Genomic DNA, 19,749 nt, shown 5'->3' with positions numbered 1-19,749 from the left:
AGACAGTAATGGGACAGAGGAACTTGCCAGGTCTTACAACCTAATCACAAACTCCCCCATCAGTGAGCCTCCTGTTCTCAGACTATGAAGATGAGTCCATATCATATCTCAAACCTGGAAAATAAGGGCCCAGAGCAAGGATGAATACCAATATAATAGAAAAAGAAATCGTTTCTTACCCATGGCACATACAGTAGATTCACTGGTCACTGATGTCATGTCTCCTGGTGCTCCATGTTCTGGGATATGGGTGAAGGGCCCTACACCAATGTCACTCTCTAGAAGAATAGGTGAGAACATAAATCTCAGCCACAGGACTCGGGGTAGAAAGGACAATATGTTGTTCCCTTATATTTTGAAGGAAACTCCAAAATATGCTCTTTTTTCTTCATCATTCATCGAGCAGAGAATCTCTCTAGTACTTCCATATTCTCATTTTTTCAAACTCTTCTAATCTAATGACAGCTTTATTACTTCCCCATCTGGAAAAACCCTTCATTTTATCCACCTGTCCCTGAGAGCTATATTCTCCTGTCTCTCTTCTCTTTTCTGACTGAAATCCTTGAGGATGCTCATAAAAGGTGCTTCTACTTTCCTTCTTTCTATTCTCTTTTTAACTATACAGTCTGGTTTAGAAGCTGCTTTTTGAAGAAGAAACGTAAGACTAATAACAGAGACAAACATAATGCAGAAATAGATACAAGAAATCTACTTACTGTTCACACTGCAAGTTAAAGTCCTCACAGCAAGCTCCTGATTTGAGTGAAATACAAAATGCTATAACAACTGGAGCAAAGCCAAAGTATTCAGATGTGTTTAGAAGAGAATTATGAAGCCAGGCACATAGGGTGACACTTGGAGGTAGAAAAAGTAGTAATAATGAGGCTACAGATAAAAATAATAGAAAAAGCTTGGGAAATAGTGAAATTGGTATAAGAAAATGCTCTCTGAATGATAGCCATTTCAATAAAGCAAGAGAAAGGCAGAGCCAGATTAAAGAAAATGAGGCAGAGATTAATGAAATAACATCTCCAATTGCAAATGAGATGAGAGACTTTGATAAGACCTATAGTAACCACACAGGAAAAGTCTGTAAAGGAAATCAGATCGTTCCTTAAGAAATTTTTCCAGGGTAGAATAGATAATAGTATTGAATTATGCAAAAGAAAAAGAAAGAGTCACAAGAACTCAAGTTAAAGTTAGTGACTAATACCAAAAATCATAATATTTCAATTCCCTAAAGTTTACTGTTGCTAAATATGACAAGGCTCTAGAAACATTCACAGATGAAGTCCCATTTAACTTAGTTAATTCTCCCAAGAGCTTTATGGCAGATATACCCTCAGAAATGACATCTAATTGGAATAGAGAAGCTAGTAACTTTCATCCAGTACTGAGTGATTTAGTTAAGTAACAACTAACTGATAATGAAGCTGAAATTACTTTTGAAAATAATTATCATATTCAAAGTAGTGGAGGTGACATTTCAGTTAAATTTGAAAAGCAGGATGGAATGGAATTCTTCTCAATTGGAATAACCACCAAGAATTCAAAAGGCAGGCTTGAAGTCAGCATTCTACGTGGCAAAGGGATATCCAGCCAAAGCTACTGTGATGGTTTAGTTTCATGTACCATTGAAGACTACATTGGGAATGGATCAAATCAAAAATAATTAACTGAGTTACATATGCAGCTGGCAGAGGGTAGCAAAGACAGGAGTACTAATTCGGTGGCAATAAACTCTTTACCTACACACAGGCCAGAAGCATAGGTATGGATTAAGGTGGGGAAGAAAAACCTTAAGGCTCTCTTGGATACTGGTGCTTCAAAGTCTGTCCTAAAGACAAGTCCAGGGGATACCGACATAGGGGGTATGGCTTCTGTAGCTGGAGCAATGGGACAAAGACAATAGGTCCCTGAGCTCAAAAGCACTATGTTTAAACTAGGTCCTCTCACCATAGATCATAACTTCTTGTTGATTCCATCATGCCTAGCCAATCTTTTGGACGAGATGTTTTGTGCAAGATACAGGCAACATTACCATGTGAAAAATATGGGGTAATTTCTTTGCATCTACCCAAGAATTCACTGAAGCATTATCCGTTGTTACTAAGAACAACTTGAGGAAGAACCTGAAAAAATTCAAGTTGTGACTTCTAAATATGACATACCCACAGATATGCCACAGGGGGTGTTTGCAAAACACCAAAATGATGTGGGTCGGATTAAATCGATTACTCCTGTTAGGATTGAGGTCAGGGAAGGGATACCACCTAAGATACCACAATACAAGTTGAGTAGAGAAGCAAGAGAAGGGATAATACCCATTATAAATAGCTTGCTTCAGCAAGGTATATTGAGACCTACGGTATCTGAATACAATAACCGAATATTAGCCATTAAAAAGAATAAGCTGAATGAAGATGGCACTCCTGCATGGAGATTTCTGATGATTTGAGGGCTGTGAATAATTTCATTAGGAAGAGATATACTGTAACATCATCTCCAAATGATATTATAACTCAGATACCTGCAGAAGCTAGGAGGTGTACAGTGTTGGACCTGAGCAATGCTTACTTCACTATACCGTTGCACCCTGATTCTCAAAATATTTTTGCTTTCCAATGGCAACAAACCCAGCTGTGCTATCCTAGATTAGTGCAAGATTGTTGGGAGTCGGCTTCAATATTTTCTCAACTGTTGCAAAGAGATCAAACATAGCAAATTGATACACTGTGTGGATGATTTGTTGCTAGCATCTCCTGACCCTAAAATTTGTTTAGAAGATTGAAAGAAATTGTTAATAGAACTTTATCAAGGGGACATAAAGTTTCTAAAAAGAAGATTCAATGGGTCCTACCAATAGTTGAATATTAGGATTTGTCCTGGAGGGGGGCACCAGGAAAATTTCAAATAAAAAGATAGCAGATATACAGAAGCTAGGCATCCCTCGAACTAAGAAAGAACTGAGAGCTTTTCTGGGGGTTGCTGGTTTCTGGAGGCAGTACATAGTGGGTTATTCTCATATATCCAAGTACTTGACTGATTTGACAAAGAAAGACTTCAAAGAACCATTGCAAATGAATAAGGAACATTTGCATGCTTTGTCTCAGTTGAAGGGAGATATTCTATCAGCTCCAGCTTTGGGAATACCTAATTATAAGAAAGAATTCCACTTGTAAGTCCATCAAGCAAAAGGCATTGCTTCTGGAATGTTAGCACAGTATTTTCAGTTGAATCTGAGGGCTATTGTATTTTACAGTTCTATCCTCGACACGGTTGTACAGGGCATAGTACATTGCCTCAGGAGTGTAGTAGCTACAAGTCTAATGGTCAAGAAGTCCTATGACGTAGTACTGGGATGTAAATTGCAGGTGTATTCTGCACACGAAATTGAAAAACTGTTACGGTCACAGAGTACATATTCATTCACCAATGCAAGAATATCCCAGTATGAAGTCATTTTGTTAGGCGATGATAACATCACAATTCATAGATGTGCACCGGTGAACCCAGCAACTCTGGTCCCTGATTTGCCAATGGGTGGAGAAGTATTGCATGATTGTGATCAGATAGTAGAACTCATGCATAGGCCAAATGAACACCTGAAAGATACACCTCTTATCAATTCAGAAATGGAGTTATACACAGATGGGTCCTCCTATGTTCGTGATGGGAGAGACATTCTCAGGGGCAGCGGTTGTTGACAATGACAAAATGCTTTGGCATGTGTCGTTGCCAAGTCATGTCAGCATCCAGGGAGCCACGCTTAAGGCTATGCTCATGGCCCTGGAATTAGCTAGGGGGAAAAAAGCTAATATATTTCTGGATTCACACTACGCTTTCTCCACTGTGCATTGGTCATCATACATATGGCAAAACAAAGGTTATAAAACTTCAGCTGGGAAACCAATTGCATATGGCAATCTTATACAACATAGGATTGAAGAACTAAGGAAACTGGGTTTGCTTGTGCAAAGAATACCACCAGATTTTTCATTGCACAAGATAAAACCAGGTGATAAAGTTTATGTCAAGAACTTTAATAGAGAATCTCCTATAGAACCAAGATGGATTGGACCTACTATGGTCATAATGACAACCCCAATAGCTATAAAAGTTGATCAAAGAGATCCATGGTTCCATGCTTCACATGTGAAATTGCATCACACCCATAATATTGAGTAGCCCTAGGAAAATAATTGATAAGCAAATGCAGTCCCTACCAGAAACACAGGAAAGCACATGAATACTTGCCACCAGAATACAGTAGAGAGAGCCCTGCACAAGTTAAAATAATGAAAGGATAGAACCCTGAAAATATACAGACAGTAACACAGTAATATGAAAGTAAAACCTTGCATGAGAAAGATTAGCAGCCACAAAGCCTCAATATAAGATATAAAAGTCTCTGCCTGACATAGTAACAAAACAAAAAGAACTATCTCCAAATTCTACATACAGTAACCATCCTAGAACTACATGCAGTAACCATATGATAAACCTCCTTGAAAGAAAAAAAAATTGATGTCATTATTCTTACCAAAGACTTGAAAACCTATGCATAACGCTTACCCCCTTGCATGAGGAAAAACACAAGTTGACCTAACTTGTAAACACGAAGATGTACAAATGCAAAAAGCTTACCCCCATTCATGAAGAAAATCATGTTATCTTACTTGCACACACAAAAAATTGATACATTCTGTTACTGAAAAATTTCATCTCACTTCCATGCAAAAGTAACTTTTCACATTTACTTGCACACATATGTAAAAAACTAACTTGCACACATGTTCGTGGTTTGTTTGTGTGTTCCCAGGTTCCTGATTATTGCAGTGGATCCTGACTTGAAGAACACAAGTCTTCAATCAAGTGATGGAAGACAGAAGAGTGATATGTTGAGCAGAAAGGATGGAAGAGTTTCGACAGGCAACATGAATGGACATGGAAGGACTTTGGAACTTTGAAATTTTGGCCATGAATAAGTGTAAGACTGTGTCATACATGTAAACACCACATATATGCATGCACATCCTACATAGCAAAATAAGATATCCATGGAATGGGTAATTACATGACATGCATGATAACAAAGACACACTGATGAGAAATTTCTGTGGGAAATTCAAACAGAAAGTAATATCCTTTTCTGCATGAGTTTGCACAGAAATTTAGAATGATGTATATATTTAAATCTGTACTAAACTTACTAATTGACTAACGAGCTAACTTTTCAGAGTAAGTTTATTAATAGTCTAACTACTAACATTAGTAATAGCCTATTGAATTTGTTTAAGGCTTAAGAAAGTAGAGACATAGAAGTTCTGAAGCATGGAAGTTATATTTTTATGATTGTAGGTTAGCATTTATTAGTGATAGGAAATTTTACTTAGTGAATTTATAGACATTAGGAATTAGAATATTTGCATATTCTTAATGATAGGGGAATTGTTGAGATGATTTGGAAATTGTTATTTGCTTTGTTATGTGAAACTATGTTCATGTAACCATTTTCCTATAACCCATTCTTAGCTTAGCATTTCGATAGAACAGCTAAGATGAGTTTAGCATTTTGTAATGGGGGGGTTAGAGTATATTTCAGATAGCAAAGAGTTAAGATAGATAAAATTATTAAGGTAAGTATCATTGAAAAATGAAAGTTACATTTTTTGCTAATAAAAGGGGGGATTTGCGGTAGAGACATGGAGAGAGAGAGAGAGGACTTGTAAGCCAAGATGCAAGAAACAAGCTGGGGACCTAACCTGCCTGTCAATCAAGAGGAAGGTTCCAAATGGAATGTTCCCAGGAGTGGCAGTTGGGGGTTTCTGGCCACAGAGAGGAGAAGGAGAAACTTGGCTTTAACTTTGGCTCTCTGACTCAGGCAGTTAAGCTGGCCAGGAGAAACTATGACAGAGAGAGGAGAAGAAGGAGAAATTAGCTTTTGGAGTTGGTTGTCTCTTTGAGAGTTGAGCTGGCCACGAGAAACTGGGAGACTTTGGACTTTGTTTTCTGTCTGGGGTTAATTAAGCTTAGAGACCTTGCTGACTTTGTGAAGTAAAATAAGATTTTAAACAGCTGTTGTCCTTCATCTCTCTGTCTTAGAGTCACAGTTTGTGAATGGACTACTCTCTCAAACTCTCAAATTCTCCCTCATTATAGATGAGGGAAATCCTCATCCCTCTTACCTCAGTTTCCTATCCTGTTATCCCAATAAACCCCTTGACTTGAAAAAGGAAAAGAAAAGAGTATCTTTATACTTTATTCAAGGGAGGAGGGAAGAAGCCAAAAGCTTAAAGAAGAACTGGGAGGTGAGGGAGGCAGGAAGGAGAGTGTTGGAGTAGGGAGGGAGTGAAGGGGAGGAGGAAGTTAGAAACAGATACTGATCCACAAGCCATCAGTAGGGATCAGTAGGCAAACCTCAGAGCATTCCCCAGGGCAGTTCCCCTGTGTGGTAGCATCCCTGTACTAGCATCCCTCAGCATTTCTCATTACTACCTCCATTACTCCCAAGCAGTTTTCAAGTTTCCCTCTAGCAACTCTGTCTAGTCATAAGCCAGCCAGAGTAGTCATTGCAAAAGAAATAATTTCCTCAGTTTATATTTCTCTATTTCAGCATGTGTATCAGTCTATGATATTGGAATGATTTCCAAAAAAGAATGAAGGGATGATAAAGAGGGAAGCACTGGAAGAAGAGGGATGGAAGAGTTAGAATGGGGGAGATTTTTCACATAAGGAACAAAGAAAATATTTCTACATTGGAGGGGACAATTATAAATTTTATGTGTCCTATATAATATTTAATACACATTATGAATGTATATGTTTTATAAATTAACAAAATCATTTTTAAAAGAGTCATTTCCCAGTTGAGAAATGATCAAAGAAAAAGAATAGGCGATTATATGTATACACCCAAGCAAACAAAAGAAATAGCAAAATCCCCCATGAGATCTTCATCCAAAGGCTGCTATCACAGCAAATTTTAGGGCAGAAAGCAATAGGACAGAGGAAATTGTCAAATCTTACAACCTAATGACAAACTTCCCCCATAAGTGATTGTCCTGTTCTCAGACTATGAAGGTCACTCCATATCTAAAAATTGAAAACAAGTGCCCAAAGCAAAGATAAATGCCAGTATAAAAGAAAGAAAATATATTTTCTTACCTATAGCATTTACAGGGGATTCACAGATCAGGAGGCCACTAGTCAGTGATGTCATGATTTTTCCTGGTTCTCCATGGTCTGGGATATGGGTGACAGGTCCTACAGCAACCTCACTTCCTAGAACAACAGATGAGAACATATATCTCAACCACAGGAGTGGGTGTAGAAAGGACAATATGTTGTCCCCATATATTCTGAAGGAAATGCCAAAATATGTGCTCTCTTTACTTCATCCTTCACCCAGCAGAGAATCTCTCTAGTATTCCCATTGTTTCATTTTGTTTTCAAACTCTCCACATCTACTGGCAGCTTTCCTTCAACCCCAAATGAAAAACAGCCTTCATTTTATCCATCTATCCCTGATAGCTATCATTTCCTATCTCTCTCTTCCCTTTGGGATTGAAATTTTTGAAAATGCTATCTATGAAAGGTGCTTCTACTTCCCTTCTTCCTACTCTTTTTTTTTAACTACAGTCTGGTTTTCAACTTCATCATTCAAATGAAATTGCAAAAATCTCTTAATGGCCTTCTTCTTAATCCTCATTCTTCTTAAGCTCTCTGCACTCCTTGATACCCAAATTCTCTAATTTTCATAACAAAACTCTCCTGGTTGTCCTAGGACTTTTCTGATTATCCTGTTTTAGTCTCCTTTGCTGGATTCTTACTTAATTAAGTCCTTCCTGTAGATGCCCTACAAGGTTTTGAACTGGGCTCTTCTTCTCTTCTTCTATGGGATTTCACTCAAGTGCTCATAAACTCACATAAATTTATCTATCATCTCTTTTCTGATGAGTCTCAAATCTGAGAGCAACCGAGCAAGACACTGGTTTGAGAGAGTGTAGTTATTGAAGGAGCAGAGAATAAAAACATTATTAATGAAAACTATTGGGCAACTTTGGTGAATGAAGAATATAAGGGAGAGCCACAAGTCTCTCTGGAATGTTGGGAGATCCCCTCAATGTATCAGAAGATTACAAAGACCACAAGGTCTGACTCTTAATTTTGAACAAGAAAGAGATAGGGACAGCCTGCTTTCCCAGGCCCATGGGATAATTTTCCCTTTTGAACTATTTATATATATTTTGAGTAGCAAAAAGAGAATAGACAAATGAGTAAATGAAGTCTAAACTTTGGCCATATCTAATAGTGTATCTAATTCTAAGAATCCCTAACACCACTTTTAATCCTCTGCCCTACATTACTCCCAAAAAGATAAACAAAAATCTTTCATTGTAGTGTCTCATTAAAGAGAATGATATAAATATAGATACAGACAAAAAAGAAATCTAAAACTTACTCTTTGTGGATCTGATTCCTGGCAGCTTATGTTGATACCCTGTAGTTTGAGAAGGGAAAAGAAAAGAAGAAAGAAAAATTCAGAGGGAACAAGTTTTGGAGAGAAGATGAGGGCAGGGAAGGATGAGGCAAGGGACAGCAGATGAAAGGAGGGAAGACAAGAAGAGAATAGCAGAGGAAAAAAGAGAATGGGACAGAAGAGACATAAACACAAGATTTTGGGAAAGGTACAGAAAAGAAGGCCAAAAAAGAAAGAGAAAAGAGAGGGAGAAAAGATAGAAGAAATAAAGAAAGTTGAGAGACAGAGAGATAGAGAGAGACAGAGACAGAGACAGAGACAGAGAGAGAGAGAGAGAGAGAGAGAGAGAGAGAGAGAGAGAGAGAGAGAGAGAGAGAAGGAGAGAGAGAGTAAGAAGGAGAGAGAAGGAGAGAGGGAAGTAAAGATAGAGGGGGGAGAGAGGGAGGAAGAGAATTTGAGTAGGGTATCTCTTTGTGGGCAAAAAAGTTAAAGGAGTAATGGAGAGGAGTTGGTTTGGGGCCCATAGGGGAAAAATGGTGCTTCAGCATTCAAGAAGGCATTCAAGGCATACTTCTTTGTTGAAGGAGTCTAAAAATAATCCAGTCTCTTCTGATCTTGAGAAGTGAGCTCACCATGTCTTCATAGTTTGTCACCACTTTGAGGGCCAGTGCTCCCAGGAGTGAGAGAGAAACCATGAAAACAAAGGAGACCCGAAAGGAAAGAAGAATTTGGGGCAGGTGAGTTGTTTTCTGGAAAGGGAACCTACCCAGAGAAAGAGAGGCACATATCCCAAAAGTCAAGCTAGTTACCATTCACAATGAGGCTATCATTGTCTATAACCAGGTGTTTTAGCTCTCTTCTACAGAGCTGTTCAGTCAGCTCCCAGGAAACCACCTTTTTGTCCAGGACAAGGTTGGAGGAGTCCTTCTTGAAAGTGCAGAGTATATCTACTCCAGTTGCTATGCTGTTCTTCAGAGACCTGGAAATTAATGTTTCAGACAAGTGGTTTCAAACAGCCCTTCCTAGGAGTCACATGAGCTATATTAAGGGTAGTGCCAATCTAATTTTAATGTGTTAGCTTATTAATTTATAAAGTAATACATATATATATGTATATGTATATATATATATAAATGTATATGTTTTTCTGAGCCAAAATGCAGGCTATAGGGACCTTGCTGATGTATAATTTAGTGGCTTTAGAAATTTCCTTTTGAGTTTGACACCACTGGTTTAGTTTCTGAAATTTAGTTATTCAGAGAACACTCTTGAGAGAAGTGGCTGACTTGGAATAAAGGTTTAGAGATGATTGTAGATTTAAAGTTGAAAAGGACATTGGAAGCCATCAAATATAGCCCTCTCAGTTTATAGAGGAAAGAAATGGAGGCTAAGGCAGATTATGTGACTTGCATAGCATCACACATCTGGTAAGTGAGAGAAAATTTGAACTCTGTTCTTTCTGATTCCACACTTACCACCTTATCCACGACAACAGAATTGGCAGTGCTCTGTAACATCACTTATTTGTATGTTTACAAGTGTCTGTGGGGTCTGATTATTTTCAGTAGTTTCTTTAGAGTAGTGGAAAGAACAATGAATTTAAAATCAAAGATCAAGTGTTCAAACTCTGACTATTTTTGACCTGGGGAAAGTTATTGGGATCTCCTTGGGTCTTCATTTTTTCATCTGTAAATGAAGAGAATGGTCCAGGTTACCTCTACTGTCCCTTCCAGCTTGGAGCCTATATATGATTCTAGAGAAAGGTAATGTTGATATGTATTTATTAATCAATCATTTTCTAAGCACTCATTTGATGCCTCCTAGGTTATTCCTTTCATGTGGAGTTATAAAGTGAAAACAGTTGCAAACTTATCTTTGGAAAGAATAATGGGGAATGAATATTTTTCTACCTGAGAAAGAGAATAAGGAGTCTAAAATATTTTAATGGCTTCTTGGTTGGAAGATTTTATCCATTACAGCTTGGGAAAGAAGGAATTTCTATTAAGAAGCAGAAGAAACAGCCTGGGCAACATCTGAGTGAAATGGAAATTGCTGGTCCCTAATATCTGAGCTGATGATGTCTTGAAGGAATCTCACCTCAGTGAAAGGCCACTGCATCCACAATACTGAGAGCCAAGCTTGCTGCTTCCAAACAATACCTTGAGCTGGAAACAAAAAGAGAGAAGGGAACTTCTGTATACCTGGCTAGAGCATGCCTAAATACACAGGGCTATGGAAGGTAGCATGGGACAGAGGAGGTAGAAGGGAATGGGAGTAGAATCTCACCAAGATTTGTAGGATATGCTCAGCAGCCTTGAATGTTCTGGAGTCCTTTTGATTCATCTTTGTTGTGTAAAACATGTTGGTAATAGTGAAGCTGAGTTTGAAGGTTTTGTAGCAAGAGCTCCATGATACTGTACAAAAGGAAAGGTATCCCATTGGCTGAGACTTGCAAATGTCATTCAAATGAGAGGAAATGCTTTGTAAACCTTCAAGTTCTATCTAAAAGCTAGTTATTGTGATGATCATTACAATGATCATCATCATTATTCCAGGTGGCACTGTTCAAGTCCTTCCTCAGAGGAAATCTCAGCAGAATGAACCCACTAATGAAATTCTGAGGATCCCTCCAGCCATACACAATTTTTTTAGCAGTGTTAAAAATTGTGGACTTGGAGTTAGAAGACTGAGGGAAGCTGACAAATCCTTACTGTCTGGCAAAGTCACAGTTTGGGAGATGGGAGCCTGGCAAGGCAGCTCCCTGAAAATGAGGTTCCCACTGATCCCTCTCAGTGACTTCTCTATCTCTCCAACATCCCTTACTACAATGGTCTCGTTAAGATGATTGTCTCCTCCCCAATACAGGAGAAGTACTATGAGAGCAAATACTTATAGGATTAACACACATATACATCCCATACCTTAATCCTCCCAGATTATTACCCTAAAAGTTTACATTCACAGAATTAAACATAAAGATCATTATCCCCCTTCTTTTTCCTCTCCAGTGTTACATTCACTTTTTTTACAAGCCAGGGAAGCCAAGAACATCAATAACCTTCAAGACACACTCCACTGCAGATAGAAACCAGGCAACATTGCCAGGTGCTTTAAAGTAACACCAAAAAAAATTGAACATGTAAATTGAAGGAAATCTGGTCTGTCTCAAATTAACCTTCTAATCATGCACCTAGGTATAAAATGTTTTGTTATCCATATCCTAAGTAATTGTGATTGATTGTGAAAGCTTACCAAAAGTAACAATGACTATCCTAAGATCAGGGATAACTAACATCTAGATCACACTCTTGTTATGTCATTCATCTATAGCAACAATGTTTCATTGAGTATTTACTTAGGCTTGGTGTTTGCTGTTAAGTTGCATGGAAACATATATGTATAAAATTGACTGTGTGCCAAAGAAGTATGTGATCTCTAAACTATGTAATAAACAAGCCTCCATGCAATGGCAGACTGCTATGTGACTCCTAGGCATGTGGGACTGAGCACATAGCAGGTCTCAACTCTATTTCTCAACTGATTCATTACACAAAGGAGGAGTAACACCTCACATTGTGAGAGACCATGGAACATATCTTGAAAGAAGACCTGGGTTCAAATTGTGGCCCTGCTACGTCCTATGTTTTTGCCTTAGTTTCCTCACAAGTAAAATGAGGAAGTTAACCCATTTTCAATGTTAAGTACTGATTACATAACAAAAATTGCTGAAAATACTGAAAATTCGTTTTGCAGAATCTAGGAATGGACCAATATTCTTGCATCACATAACAAAATAAATTCCAAATGGGTTCATGATTTAGATACAAAAGTTGATATAAAGAAAAGAGAGTAACGGGGAAATTTTTGACTCACATATTAATGGACAGGGGAGAGTTCATGATCACATGAGGGATATATAGGACAGCAAGGTAAAATGGATAATGTTGCTTACATGAAATTAAATTGTTTTCCCCTCAAAACAAAACCAATGTAGTAAAATTAGAAGGGAATCAGGTATTTGAGGGGGAAAATATTTGCTTCAAATTCTTCTGATAGGGGTCTCATTTCTAATTCAAATTTATAAGAATAAAAGCCACGTGCAGAGTCAAATTGATAGAGAATATAGAGATCTCTCACCTGATCTCTATCAAATTACCCTTTAAAATCCTGATAAAATGTCTTACAATGAATTCTGGAGTAGTATTATGACACAAAAAAGACAACTGATTTTCCAGCACAAAACAACTTAGAAAAGCTAGCAGGACAGATGGAATGGACTGTGGTAGAGGTAGAAGTGGAACACATTGCACCAGGGCAGGACCACCAAGCCAGCAGGCCTTGACCACAACTGAAGTAACAGGAAAGGCTTCTAGAGCATTAAGCCCCAGATAATAAATGAGTGGGGGGATCAAACAATTGCTTAGAAGGAGATTACATGGGGTCCCTTCACTCACTCTTTTTTTTTTTTGAGGCTGACTGGTCTATCCACTGCATTTTTATTTATCATTTTTCTATTTTTGTTGTTGCAATAGTGTTTACAAGTCAAATAATCTGCTCATATCTAAGCTTCTATCACCTTCAAATGTCTCTATTTTACTGAATTGATTATTCTTTTATCATTGATGATTAGGCTAAGGCTTATAAGGTGTGTCCTTTTGAGTTGCATCTTGAGCTCCTTTGCTTTTTGGAATATATTATTCCATTTGCTCCTGAGATTTCTGGTGAATACAAAGTAGTCTTGTGCTGTTCTAATTTTCTTTTCTTTTTATTAGAAGGTTTTTCTCCTGGTCACTTGCAGCAGGTGTTTTTGCTAAGTTTAAGTACCTAAAATTGTTGAGTTTAACTACTATATATCTTGGAGTTTAAAACAAAATTTCCCCTTAAGATGTCAATTGGTGCATTTTTCCTGTGTTCAAAATTTCTGGGATGTTTTAGTAGATTATTTCTTGCAGTCAAGTATTTAGATGTTTGGTTACGTTTTGCTTGAAATGTTTTGAGAGGACTGTGGTTGTTCTAGACTCCACACATCCTGCTTTCAAGATGAGGGGATTTTGCTTCTATACAAAGAGACCATTTCTTTCAGACTATTCTTCACTTATATTTTATTTCTGGTCAGTTGTTGTTCTTCCTCTTCTCCTCCTCCTCCTTCACCTTCTTCCTTCTCCTCCTCTCTTCTTCCTCTCCTTCTTTCTCTTCCTCCTCTCCTCCTCCTTCTTCTGCTTTTTCTTCTCCTTCCTCTCCTCCTTCTGCTTCTTTTTCTTCTCCTTTCTCTCCTCTTTCTTCTTCCTTTTCTTGCTTTTTTCTTCTCCTTCCTTTTCCTCTCCTTTTTCTTCCTCCTCTCCTTTTTCTTCCTCCTCCTTCCTCTTCTTTCTTTTTTCTCCTCCCTCTTTCTCTTCATCCTCTTCTCCTCCTTCCTCTTCTTCTGCTTCTCTTTCTTCTCCTTCCTCTTCCTCTCCTTCTTCTCCCTCTTCTTCTTCCCAGGCCATCCTGCTCCCATGCTCTAGTTCCATTCTTTCGTCCTCTGACTGGGCTAAGTGAGGATGTGTGGCCTTAGAGGGGTTGGGCTACTGCCCTAAGCAGAATCTCTGCCTCTTTGGCCTTTGGCTAGGCAGAGCTGAGGTCGGTCTGGGCATGGGCAGGGGCAGGGGCGGAAGCTGCACCAGCAGGACTATTCTGGCGGGGTTGTGTGCAGTGCCCACAGCTATTCCTTTCTCGCCAGCTCTTTCCTCTGGGGAGAGCCTATGCTCAGGCCCAGTAGTCTGCAGAGAGGGAGAGGGAGGCCAGACAGATCAGGAAACTTGCCCAAAGCCACACCTGCAGGATTCAAATCCAGATGGGGAGGCTCTTCAGCGGGATGGAGTCTCGGGGGTCCCTCCAGGCCAAGCCAGGGTGACGGCCATGGCCCATCGGTGTCCCTCCGCTCTGCTCCCCTCAGAGAGAAGAGGCTCCAGCCGGTGAGCTGCCTAGCCCGCTTCGGAGCCTTCTTCACGGCACCGGTGGTGATCTTCCACCTGAACATCCTGTCCTACTTCACCTTCCTCTGGCTCTTCGCCTACGTGCTCATGGTCGACTTCCAGCCCCTGCCATCCTGGCGGGAGCTCGTCATCTACTTCTGGCTCTTCTCCCTGGTGTGCGAGGAGACGCGGCAGGTAGGGCCCAGGAGAGCCCCTTCCCTCAGGGCCTTCAGGGGGGCGGTCGCGAGCAGGCCGATGAGGGCTTCCGGAGGCCCAGGAGGGAGCTGGAGGCTGCCGGCTGCCAGGCGCCTCCACGTCGGCCCTCTTGAGCAGTGTTCGGCCTCAGCAATGGCCATAAGGGCCCCCCGAAGGGTTGGGAGCAGAAGGCGGAAGGAGGAAAAACTGTCCTTCCCGGCCCCCCCCCCCCCCCCGCCATGCCGAGGCCGAGGGGCGGGGCGAGGGCGGGGCAGGTGCTCCTTCCGGAAGCCCCTTCACTCACTCTTAAGGCAATTCTTGTTGCTTTACTCATATTCACATCCCAGTCTGTGGGAGAGATTCTCAGGGTGGAGAGGGCTAGCAGAGACCAGTGCTTGTAGCCACAGGAGAGAATCAGACTCTCCCTGGTCACAGTTCCAGGGGAGAAAAGGGTGCTTAAGGTTACTCACAAGGCAGATATAGACCAGAAGGGTATTGAAAACACCATTGCTTTCATGATTCCAAATTTGAAGGGCTGAAAGCAGATTGATCCCCAGATTTAACTCTGAGGGCAGCTGTACAAAGAACCTTAAACTTGGAGCAGTACTCAAGTCACCACAGGTACAGATTCAATTTTAACTGTCATTTCTAAATGGAAAGGAAAGGGCTGGAAATGAGCAAAAAGATGAAAAAGAAATTCAACACAGAGAGATATTTTGGTGACAGAGAAAACCAAAACACAAACTCAGTAGAAGACTACACAAAATCAATGCCGCTGCATGCAAACTTTGCAATAAAAATAAGAATTGCTCTCAAGCCTAAAAAAAAGAATTGATGAAAGAAGCTCAAAAAAGAGATTTAATGATCCAGTAGGAGAGGTAGAAGAAAATTCAGGAGAAGTGATGACAGTGATATAGGATATTCATGTAAAAAGTCAACACCTTATTAAAGAAGGCACAAACAATATTGAAGAATTGAACATCTTTCAAATCAGAATATACGAAATGGTAAAAGACATTTTATAAAAATTCAATGAAGAGATGAACTCTTTCAAAAAGTAGAATTGGCCATATGGAACAAGATACACAAAAATACACTGAAGAATTTCTTGAAAGGCAAAATTAACACGAGGAGAAAAAAAGAGGTATAAAAATTTGCCGAGGAAAACAACTTTAGATAGTACAATTGGCCAAAGGGAATATGAACTACAAAACCTCACTCAAGAAAATCATCTCCTGTTGTCCATCAATGGGAAAATTGCTGGAAAATGGTGGTATCTGATGGTGATGGAATAGTATTGTGTTGAAAGGATTGTTGAACTGAAGGAATTCCATGTGAATCAGTAAGACACCTTCAGAAAGATGCAGAGAGAAATGATCAGAAGTGGAACATGGTACACAGAGACTGATTCCTTGTGCCATAATCAAATGTAATGAACTTCTCTACTAGTAGCAATGCAAGGTTCTAGGACAATCTATAGGGACTTATAAGAGAATGCTACCTACATCCAGAGAAAGAGGGGTGATTGCAGAAATGCTTAAGAAAAACTTATGATTCATCATAAGGTCTGATTGGGAAAATGATTGGGGATTTTGACTTTTGGACATTATATTTTTTACATTGAAATGAAAAAAATTCATTTAATTAATTAATTTAGAAGATTTTCCCATGGTTACATGGTTCGTGTTCTTTCCCTCCTCTCCTCCTCCCCCATAGCCACCACACAATTCCACTGCATTTTACTTGTGTCATTGATTTATCAAGGAAAGATAAGGACTACAAAATGATTCTAAGTCACATGTATTAAGGAAATATATAGTGATGAATACCTGTTTCCAAATTTTGATTGCACTATGGTGATTATTCGGAGTCTACATCCCCAGTCATATCCCCAACAACCCATGTAATCAAACAGATGTTTTTCTTTTGTGTTTCTATTCCCACAGTTCTTCCTCTGAATGTGGATAGCTATCTTTCCCAAAAGTTCCTCAGAATTCTCTTGGATCATTGCATTACTGCTAATAGAGAAGTCCATTGCATTCAATTGAACCACAGTGTATCAGTTTCTGTGTATAATGTTCTCCTGGTTCTGCTCTTTTCACTCTGCATCACTTCCTGGAGGTTGTTCAGTTCACATGGAATCCTTCCAGTTCATAATTCTTTATAGCACAATACTATTCCATCAACAACAGATACCACAATTTGTTAAACCATTCCCCATTTGAAGGGAACACCTTTCATTTTTCACTTTTTTGCCACCACAATGAACACAGCTATAATTATTTTTGTACAAGTCTTTTTCCCTTTGATGTCTTTGGGGAATTATAAACCCAGCAGTTATATGGCTGGATCAAAGGGAAGACAGTCTTTAAAAACCTTTTGGGCATAGTTCCAAATTGCCATCCAAAATGGTTGGATCAATTCACAACTCTACCAGTAATGTATTAATGTCCCAATTTTACCACATCCCCTCCAACATTTGTTATTTTCCTTTGCTTTCATGTTAGCTAATCTGCTAGGTGTGAAGTGGTAAATAAGAGTTGTTATGATTTGCATTTCTCTCATTATGAGAGATTTAGAACATTTGTTCATGTGCTTATTGATAGTTGTGATTCCTTTATCTGAAAATTGTCTATTCATGTCCCATCCCTTGCCCATTTATCAATTGGGGAATGGCTTGATTTTTTGTACAATTGGTTAAGGTCTTTATATATTGGATTAGTTAGACCTTTCTCAGTGGTTTCTTATAAAAAATGTTTCCCAATTTTTGCTTCCCATCTAATTTTGGTTGCATTGGTTTGTTTGAACAACCCCTTTTTAATTTAATGTAATCAAAGTTATTTATTTTACATTTTGTGATTTTTTGCTTGGTCTTAAATTATTTCCTTTCCTAAATACTGGCAAGTATACTATTATGTGTTCACCAAATTTATTTATACTTTCCTTCTTTATATTCAAGTCATTCACCCATTCTTTGTTTATCTTGTTGTGGGGTGTGAGATACTGATCTAAACCTAATCTCTCCCATACTATTTTCCCATTTTCCCAGCAGTTTTTGTCAAATAGTGCATTTTTGTTCCAAAAGATGGGACCTTTGATTTTATCATAGACTGTCTTCCTGAGGTCACTTACCCCAAGCCTATTCTACTGATCCTCTCCTTCTGTCTGTTAGCCAGTACCATATTGTTTTGATGACCATTGCTTTATAGTATAAGTTTAAGATCTGGTACTGCTAGGCAACCTTCCTTCACATTTTTTTTCATTATTAACCTTGATATTCTTGATCTTTTGTGCTTCCAAATTAACTTTGTCATAGTTTTTTTTTTCTAATGCAGAAAAAAGTTTTCTTGGTAGGTTGATAGGCATGGCACTAAATAAGTAAATTAATGTGGGTAAGATGATCATTTTTATTAAGTTAGCTAATCCTATGATCAATTAATATTTTTCCAATTGTTTAGATCTACTTTTAGTTTGGTGGAAAGTATTCTGTAGTTGTGTTTGTATAATTCCTCTCTTTGTCTTTGCAAATAGATTCCTAATTATTTTATATTGTCTAGGGTGATTTTAAATGGAATTTCTCTTTCTAATATCTTCTTCCTGGATGTGTTGGAAATATATAGAAATGCTGATGATTTATGTGGGTTCCTTTTGTATGCTGCAACTTTTCTAATGTTGTTGATTTTTTCATCAGCTTTTTAGTGGATTCCCTAGGATTCTTTAAGTAGACCATCATATCTGCAAAGAGTGATAGCTTGTTCTCCCCACTGCCTATTTTAATAAATTTCTTTTTCTTCTTTAATTTCTATAGCTAGTGTTTCTAGTACAATGTTAAATAATAGAGGTTATAAAGGGCACATCCTTGTTTCACTGTTTTTATTATTGGGAATGATTCTAATTTATCCTCATTGCAGATGATACTTATAGATGGTTTTGGATATATTTATACTGTTCATTAGTTTTAGGAAAAGTCCTTCTAGTCCTATACGTTCTAGTGTTTTCAATAGGAATAACATTGTATTTTGTCAAAAGCTTTTTCTGCATCTATTGAGATCATCATGTTTTTCGTTGGTTTGCTTGTTGATATGGTCTATTATATGAATGGTTTTCCTAATACTGAAACATCCTTGCATTCCTGGTATAAATCCCACCTGATCATAATGAATAACCCTCATGATGACTTGCTGGATTCTTTTTTCTAATATTCTATTTAAGATTTTTCATTAGGGAGACTGGTCTGTAGATTTCTTTCTCTGTTTTTGATCTATGTGGCTTTGGAATCAGTAGCATGTTTGTGTCATAAAAGGAATTTGGTAGAAGTCTTTTTCTTTTCTCATTATTTTAAATATTTTCAATAGTATTGGGATTAGTTGTTCTTTGAATGATTGATAGAATTCATTTGTCAATCCATCTGGTCCTGTGGATTTTTTCTCAGGGAGTTCTTTGATTGCTTATTCAATTTCTTTTTCTGCTATGGGATTATTTAAGTGTTCTATGCTTTCTTTTGTTAATCTAGGCAATTGATATTTTTGTAAATATTCATCTATATCACCTAGATTTCCATATTTATATTGCCAGATAATTGAGCAAAATAGTTTTTAATGATTACCTGAATTGCCTCTTCATTAGAGGTGATATATCTCCCTGCTCTATCTCTGTACCCAAGGTACACAAACTTCAGTCTTCTGGAGTTCTAAAAGTTTAGCTGCTTTCTGGGGTAAGAAGTCCCTGGTGGTCTTAATTAGTTCCCAAGGAGCTAGAGTTGATTCAGATTATGATTCGCTGGCTCCGACTGTCATTTCAATGCTGAGTTCTACTGTGGTATCCCTTTTTTCATCTGAACTTGGTTTTTTGTCCTTTTGAGGTATTCTATATTGGTTGGTGGTTTGGAGAGTAAAAGTCCTGCTTAGACACAGCAGCCATCTTAACCCAGAAGTCCTGATTTTGACTTTTAAAAATCACTTTATTAGTAATTGGGAAATAGGTTTTGAAAAATAATAATTGTATAATGCAGTGGAATTGTTTTTCAGCTCTGGGAGGCAGGAGGTAGAAAGAACAGGAATCATGCAACAGTGGAAAAATATTCTTAATTAATTAATTAAAAAATAAAAATGGAAAAAA

General features: G+C 38.4%; 2 protein-coding genes across 3 annotated transcripts in view; one reads left to right on the top strand and one right to left on the bottom strand.

Moving 5' to 3' along the window:
• LOC103098913 (mucin-16-like) overlaps positions 1–19,749 on the bottom strand; it is a 30,072-nt gene that overhangs the window by 978 nt on the left and 9,345 nt on the right. The window contains exons 1-7 of one of the 2 annotated variants that reach the window (XM_056798736.1): positions 12,937–13,097; positions 10,769–10,896; positions 10,580–10,647; positions 9,292–9,461; positions 8,465–8,503; positions 7,168–7,284; positions 180–278 (exon numbers count right to left, since the gene is read on the bottom strand). In XM_056798736.1, the coding sequence (XP_056654714.1) occupies positions 180–278; positions 7,168–7,284; positions 8,465–8,503; positions 9,292–9,461; positions 10,580–10,647; positions 10,769–10,896; positions 12,937–12,976 (661 nt within the window). In that variant the 5' untranslated portion in view covers positions 12,977–13,097. Of the gene's footprint in view, positions 1–179; positions 279–7,167; positions 7,285–8,464; positions 8,504–9,291; positions 9,462–10,579; positions 10,648–10,768; positions 10,897–12,936; positions 13,098–19,749 lie in introns of those variants that run through there. The other variant, XM_056798735.1, reaches the window with a different exon arrangement.
• The window catches only part of LOC130454526 (transient receptor potential cation channel subfamily M member 2-like), a 68,028-nt gene continuing 62,502 nt past the window's right edge, over positions 14,224–19,749 (top strand). The window contains exon 1 of the mRNA XM_056798737.1: positions 14,224–14,631. Within this exon, the coding sequence (XP_056654715.1) occupies positions 14,224–14,631 (408 nt within the window). The remainder of the gene's footprint in view (positions 14,632–19,749) is intronic.

The sequence above is a fragment of the Monodelphis domestica genome, chromosome 5 (assembly GCF_027887165.1).
Source record: "Monodelphis domestica isolate mMonDom1 chromosome 5, mMonDom1.pri, whole genome shotgun sequence".
Lineage (NCBI taxonomy): Eukaryota > Metazoa > Chordata > Mammalia > Didelphimorphia > Didelphidae > Monodelphis > Monodelphis domestica.
This window is presented reverse-complemented; position numbering and strand designations above follow the sequence as displayed.